Source organism: Rutilus rutilus (genome assembly GCF_951802725.1).
Source record: "Rutilus rutilus genome assembly, chromosome: 9".
Lineage (NCBI taxonomy): Eukaryota > Metazoa > Chordata > Actinopteri > Cypriniformes > Leuciscidae > Rutilus > Rutilus rutilus.
The window spans coordinates 40,568,597-40,576,448 of NC_140223.1; the positions used below are offsets into that span (position 1 = coordinate 40,568,597).

The 7,852-nt window shown below is 39.8% G+C and overlaps 1 protein-coding gene across 2 annotated transcripts in view; it reads right to left on the reverse strand.

Annotated features, from left to right (window-relative positions):
• The window catches only part of LOC311296456 (P2X purinoceptor 4a-like), a 37,625-nt gene extending 35,729 nt beyond the window's left edge, over positions 1-1,896 (reverse strand). The window contains exons 1-2 of one of the 2 annotated variants that reach the window (XM_084418251.1): positions 1,687-1,894; positions 1,380-1,524 (exon numbers count right to left, since the gene is read on the reverse strand). In XM_084418251.1, the coding sequence (XP_084274377.1) occupies positions 1,380-1,524; positions 1,687-1,811 (270 nt within the window). In that variant the 5' untranslated portion in view covers positions 1,812-1,894. Of the gene's footprint in view, positions 1-1,379; positions 1,525-1,686 lie in introns of both variants that reach the window. The other variant, XM_084418252.1, reaches the window with a different exon arrangement.
• Between the last annotated feature and the right edge of the window lie 5,956 nt (positions 1,897-7,852).

Consider the following 7,852-nt stretch of genomic DNA (forward strand, 5'->3'; position numbering starts at 1 on the left):
GCCGGCGTCCTCAGGCTGAAATCCTCGGCGTGCTGGTCGCTTGATTCGACGGCGGCTTCCTCGGAGATCAGCGATGCGAAGAGCTTCGCTGAAGAGACAGAAATCAGCGAAGCAGCCTCTGTTCCTTGCTTATATACGCTAAGCCACACCCCTAATGACGGGCTGTGACGCATTAAGCGCGCCAAGCGCGCTCATTGGACGTGACGTCACGCGCAAGGCTCAGCCATAGGCTGCTGCAGTTGCCGCAGAGCAGCCAATGGGCACGCGATTCGCTTGCCCTAGGTCTGCAGGCTGCCGCACTGCGTTGACAAGTTTTAAAAAATTAAGGATAATTTTTGGCTTCAGTATCTCGAGAAAGGAGACTTTCCCGCAGCGTAAGCTAGCTTACGCAATACGAGAGAACCTCTCGTAAGAGAACTCATCTTTGATCACCAAAATGACATATTTAAACGTTTTATCCTGTAAAAAAAAAAAAAATGTCTTCAAGCATTAAAATAGCTTGAATGTAACTTGACACCCTTGCTTGATTTAGTATACGCAGATCTATGAATATGCTAATTAGCCCCGCCTCCACTCACTCACTCACACTAGCTCACAGATTCACTTGGTCAACTTACTGAGGTAAACTGCACAATGGTATCGCTCTTTATAATGTCTATAAGTCACTGTTTTTATGCCTGTAAATAAAAAAATTTAATGCATTGTTTGTAATTCTAACGCACTCTTAAAACTGATGTGTTAAAAACCACACACCCTGTTAAAAACAACACATCCTGGTTAAACCACACACCCTGTTAAAAACAACACAGCCTGGTTAAACCACACACCCTGTTAAAAACAACACAGCCTGGTTAAACCACACACCCTGTTAAAAACAACACAGCCTGGTTAAACCACACATCCAGTTAAAAACAACACATCCTGGTTAAACCACACACCCTGTTAAAAACAACACAGCCTGGTTAAACCACACACCCTGTTAAAAACAACACAGCCTGGTTAAACCACACATCCGGTTAAAAACCACACATCCTGTGTTATTTCTTAACACATTCGTGAGTCTAGTTAAGAACAATACAGTTTGGGCTACTTTTAGCCGAACAAGTTTTTATCCCTCTTAACAAAGATAACACAAAATTAAAATAACACAAAAGGCCCATCAGAACCACTGTATTATAGCATACTTTTTTCTTTTACTAACATTGTAAATAACTTTAGTAAGTTAATAGAGCAAACACAAAGCAGTGTATGAGCATGCAAAAAATCCTTCAGCCAATAACTTCTCTGTGATCACTGAGGTGATGTGTTGGCACTGTCAAGGGTTCATTTGTGCAGTTAAAATCATCTAGCCTGTACCTCTCATCATATCAACAGACTACCTGAGATGGGATGATGTAGTCAGCCACATCCCAGATCTGTTCACCGAGCTCGCTGGTGTTTGTTAGAGCGATGCCTTTCACTTTGGTTGTGACAGAGCTGAGGATGTTGTCAGTGGTTTGGTGGTCTCGACGCAGAATCACATAACTGTAACAGAATCACATACAAGTAAAAAAGTATAAGTAAACATTACTATGGTGAAGTTCTGTGAAATTAACTGTGTGAATGTCATTGTTTGCAAATCATTTAGATTAGATAAAGACTACACTGTAAATTGATGACTCTGAATTTTCTAAGGTTGCAACTTACTTGAAAATTAAAGCAATCGCTAACATCTGATACCCGCGATACAATATTCCGATTCTACAGGATTTTACCACTAGTATTCGTGGTGTAGAGTATTCACAAAAAAGGCTCTTCAAAAACGTCTTCATTGTGATTTAGGCTGCTTCATATAGTTGAGATTTCAACCCTCTCACGTTCTCTTCTCTTTCTGTTAGAGAAGAAGTGAAAGAGGTCTGAAGTTTGTAGGCGTATACTACAAAGACTGCAGAGTCACACTGAGAGTGAAGTGTTTTGAGCTCTACTGGACAGTTAAAATGCTTGAAATTTGCTTTTTAGTACAGAACATGTCATAAAGAAACTATAGTGTTTTGCTTATGCCTTGAAGGTCTTTTTTTTTTTGTACAGGGTAAGAATCATTTATTCTACAGTAATTTTAGGATAGAGATTAATGTGTATGTGTTGGGGGGTTCATTAATTAGTTATGCCACTAGTATAAGGGCACAAATTTAGTTGAAAACGTGACAGTTTCTTTGACCATGTTGAAAACCGCTTTTTATTTGATTTATCATCGCGTCATATTACATCACGAGAGGGAGTCGCTTGCCCGCTCTGCGTTTGCTCAGTGCAGAATAATTCAGTGGGAGCTGTCGTGATTCAGTGTGTTTTCAGTAGTTATTGTATTTCAATTTATCATCGTCATGGTCAATTATTGTGAATTATAGCCTGTCAGGACATCAAATAAGAAAAAGGACGGTGCTATTATCTTCCGTGCCTGGGTGCGTTTTGTGCAGGTAAGAGAGACGGGACTTCACTTCTGCATCTGCTTCGAAAAATGCGGTAGTGTGTAGCGTAACTATAGATCGGATGATTATAATCACGGCGATATGATGGAGTTCAACATGGGATGCCGAAGCAAGAACCAAGTGAGAATCCGTGCTGGTGCGGTTCCTCCTGTGCACACTGTCCCAGCTCCTTCATCGGGTCGCCCGGTCCGTTCGGCCCTCGGTGAAAACATGGTCACGGATCCGTAAGGGATCACTTAGTGTAGGCTACATCTGTTTTGCATAATGTGCCTTGTCTTAATTTAATTCATGAACATACCCTACATAAACTTTTAATGTAATGCATTTATGTGTTTGTTATTAGTCTGCAGCCTAAACTTATTATTATCATAAATAATTAAATAATTCATTTTCAATCTGCATGTGACAGAATGAATTAAGTAAATGGTGGTGATTGACACTTGTGATTACCTATCAGTGAAGAGTGCCTCCTATTTAAGAACTGGTTGGCTGTAGCCTGTGATGCGTCCCGCCCAGCTCCTCCCCTTTCTGTTTGTTGACAGTATCTTGATGTATGTGCTGTTAGCACGTAGCAGTTTGCTAATTTTTTAATTACTGTTCATAGTGGTGGGCAGATCGAGGCTTCGTATGGGATTATTTTTGTGCCTTTAATATTGAACGTAACTTTTCAAGAAACTAATGAAAATATAAATAGACACTGAATATAATGTCTTTGAAACCGGAAAAAAATAAATAGCAGGCGAAATGTTTGACTGTGTTTTTAATACACTGCCTGTTTTGCTAACTGTTTTATCCTTTTTCTTTCGCTGATCTGTATTTACAAATGCACTTCCTGAGTTTTCGTTCGCCATTCTGGCACACTTCTATCGTGGGAGGTGGGCCACATTGGCCACTGAGTTTCTGATTGACAGATTCTTGACCTGGAAGTGAAGACGTATAGACGAAGTTCAAAACGGTGCGCAACGTTTCCGGGTTGAACGTCATGTTTTCTGGAAACGTCGTGCACCGGTGTGCAACGGGGTTTGAGATACGGTTTCTCTTGTTTGGTGGGTGTGTCAGAGCTGCAGTCCAATCAGCAGCAACATTTATATAAAGCACGCGGTATTAAAGTGAACTCGCACAATGGGTTCAAGGAAAGTAATTTACAAATGTGTTCGATGCAGCTCGGTATACGCAACAACTGAGGATATTAGAAGACATGTTTGTCGTAAGTTTTATTGTAAAAATATAGGATATCAACATAATGATGTAGTTGTTTATATTTTTAGCTTCATTGCAAGTGTATGACATTTGGTATAGAAATAAACAATGGTAATTAAGTGCTTTTCCTAAAAATGAGAAAGAAAATACAGGGTATTAAAACAGTATGAACTACAAATAAAGTCAGTATGTGAGGCTAAATAGATGTGTTTTAGTCTGAATTAGGTAAGATGTGTGCTTCCATTTCAGTTTCCACAAATCCCTTCACTCGATTGGGATGTTCTCTTTTGTTCTGGGCGGCAAGTGCAGTAACTGTGACATCGGGCATATTTTGTAGTATTAAACTATTTATAGCGACTTCATCAGGCTCAGAAAATTCTTCACAAAGGACACAAAGAATGGCCTTCTCAGCTGCCATAGTTGCAACTCTTGCATCATCAGAACAGTGTGTTCAACGCATCACCGTTTCTGTTTAAAAAACGTTGTGCAATGTTTTGTTGGGGCTGAACGCAGCCCTGTTTACATATGTGGATGTGAGTGTCTGTGAGCAGCTTCCTATTTCATTTTAGTGATATAAAGTTAGGAGTTTTGTTTTTAAATTTTATCTGTATTTATCTGCTGCTACACTACATTGTTGAGATGAGTTCCTAGGAAAAGCACAGACGAATAATATAATTATCATCAATCGTCAGGGTTTGTTTTGTTTGTTCTATGAATGGCTTAGCTAAACAGGCCAATAAGAGACGTAACTACCATTATTAATTTTAATGAAACTAATATAAAATTAAAACGTCTACAAAATGTATAAAACTGATCAGAGATCAGGTAAAACCAACAGACACTTCTCATGATTCATGGGTTGATGGAGATCATCGCCACCAGCGGTGAACGATTGAAATTTCGAAGTGTTTCAAAACGTTTCAAAACAGTTATTACGTAATGAAGCCTCATTTACTGAAATCATGTGACTCTGGCAGTTTGATACACGCTCCGAACTATTGATCCGGAACAAAAGATTCGTAAAGGTTTTGAAGCTTCATGAAGCAGTGTTTTGAAATTGCCATCACTAACTGTTCGTGTGGCATTTACTATTCGTTTGTTTCATCCTAGCCTGTCTTTTTTTATCACTTTCTGTGTTTCCTTCGGCTTGCTTCAGTATTGGATTTGACGACTGCTCATCTCTCAGGAACGAGTTAAAGCTGTTTTGAAGAAGTGTTGAAGAATTTCCCTTGTTTCATGTGAAAGTCTGAATGCTGTGATGCCCAGCAGAAAATAGGTCACTAGGATAAGAGAATGGAAAAGTACCCAAAAGTCTGTAAATGCAGGTGTTGGGATGCGCTGGCAGAAAAACATGTTTTTTTAGATGTTCCACCAATAGAAGAAGGTTTAGGGAGAGATGTATCTACAGTGGGTACGGAAAGTATTCAGACCCCCTTACATTTTTCACTCTTTGTTATATTGCAGCCATTTGCTAAAATCATTTGTTCATTTTTTTTCCTCATTATTGTACACACAGCACCCCATATTGACAGAAAAACACAGAATTGTTGACATTTTTGCACATTTATTAAAAAAGAAAAACTGAAATATCACATGGTCCTAAGTATTCAGACCCTTTGCTCAGTATTTAGTAGAAGCACCCTTTTGATCTAATACAGCCATGAGTCTTTTTGGGAAAGATGCAACAAGCTTTTCACACCTGGATTTGGGTATCCTCTGCCATTCCTCCTTGCAGATCCTCTCCAGTTCTGTCAGGTTGGATGGTAAACGTTGGTGGACAGCCATTTTCAGGTCTCTCCAGAGATGCTCAATTGGGTTTAAGTCAGGGCTCTGGCTGGGCCATTCAAGAACAGTCACAGAGTTGTTGTGAAGCCACTCCTTCGTTATTTTAGCTGTGTGCTTAGGGTCATTGTCTTGTTGGAAGGTGAACCTTCGGCCCAGTCTGAGGTCCAGAGCACTCTGGAGAAGGTTTTCGTCCAGGATATCCCTGTACTTGGCCGCATTCATCTTTCCCTCGATTGCAACCAGTCGTCCTGTCCCTGCAGCTGAAAAACACCCCCACAGCATGATGCTGCCATGAGCAATGAGACTGTATTGGACAGGTGATGAGCAGTGCCTGGTTTTCTCCACACATACCGCTTAGAATTAAGGCCAAAAAGTTCTATCTTGGCCTCATCAGACCAGAGAATCTTATTTATCACCATCTTGGAGTCCTTCAGGTGTGCTTTTTATGTGTCTTGCACTGAGGAGAGGCTTCCGTCGGGCCACTCTGCCATAAAGTCCCGACTGGTGGATGGCTGCAGTGATGGTTGACTTACTACAACTTTCTCCCATCTCCCGACTGCATCTCTGGAGCTCAGCCACAGTGATCTTTGGGTTCTTCTTTACCTCTCTCACCAAGGCTCTTCTCCCCCGATAGCTCAGTTTGGCCGGACGGCCAGCTCTAGGAAGGCTTCTGGTCGTCCCAAACGTCTTCCATTTAAGGATTATGGAGGCCACTGTGCTCTTAGGAACCTTAAGTGCAGCAGAAATTTTTTTGCAACCTTGGCCAGATCTGTGCCTTGCCACAATTCTGTCTCTGAGCTCTTCAGGCAGTTCCTTTGACCTCATGATTCTCATTTGCTCTGACATGCACTGTAAGCTGTAAGGTCTTATATAGACAGGTCTGTGGCTTTCCTAATCAAATCCAATCAGTATAATCAAACACAGCTGGACTCAAATGAAGGTGTAGAACCATCTCAAGGATGATCAGAAGAAATGGACAGCACCTGAGTTAAATATATGAGTGTCACAGCAAAGGGTCTGAATACTTAGGACCATGTGATGTTTCAGTTTTTCTTTTTTAATAAATGTGCAAAAATGTCAACAATTCTGTGTTTTTCTGTCAATATGGGGTGCTGTGTGTACAATAATAAGGAAAAAAAAAGAACTTAAATGATTTTAGCAAATGGCTGCAATATAACAAAGAGTGACAAATTTAAGGGGGTCTGAATACTTTCCGTACCCACTGTAATCTGGTGGCAAGGCCACGAGGAGTGACATAGCAGAAGAGATAGATATGAGGGTGCCCATTGGACACCTAGCGATAAGAAAAAGTATAAGACATGAACACTGGCCATTGTAACCTCAGATGTCCGGATGGCCAGCCGGCTTCTCACTTTGTTGCTTGTCAATAAAGTTCATTCTTCTGACTTGGAACCTCGACTCTGAGAAACTTCTTTGTGACCTGAACCAAGAGGGGTTTTCTGGGCCCTGAAGGTGTTCTGACATGCTCTGACATTTGTGCTTTTTTCAGTTATTTATAAACATGTTAATGGCAAAGGTGTAAATTCACTCTATATAGCACAAACAGGGCTACCATAATATGTGATCAACATGCATGTATATGTTTGAATTTTTAAGAGAATAATGTTTATGCGTGGTTATTGAAAAAAATAAAAATGAAAGTTGCTGAAATAAGACCACAAAACACATAGTAAATATGTGTCAATAAGACTTTTGACTAATGAATGTTGTCACTTCGAGTTCTGGCTTCAAAATGATGTGAAAATCATCCTGCCTAATCGTTCACATAACACAATACATTGATTTACACTTTGTAAAACTGTTTTTTTGTCAAAAGAGGTTTATGCATGGGAGTGGTAATGGCCTATCAATATTAATGAGATTCAGACCAGGGGTGTGACAGACACTCCCCACATTCCTAAAAAACAACAACAAAAAAAACTGTTAGCATACATTATCCAAAGTAAACTGATGGGCAATTAATTGTTATGGACGCACAATGTATGTATATATCTGTTGATGTGGTCCATAGGACAGAGAAATATCACTGCGAGTATCTGTTTATGGGCCATGACCGCACATATTTAGTGACGCACGTAATGAACGGATCGTTCGCGAACGACACATGCATTTCAAACATTTACACCTGTATTCACAAACATCTGTGCATAAGGCAGTATTGAAGCATGATAAGCAGTGTCATAGTCTAACCAAAACCATACGTTTATATATATATATATATATATATATATATATATATATATATATATATATAAATAATGTCTGGTATTTAGACAGTAGGCCTAGGCTATCACATATTTTACCGGAGGCTGAAATATATTTAGACTAAATCACATTACACTTAAGCAGATATTCGCAAATAAGCTACATTAAACATAAGG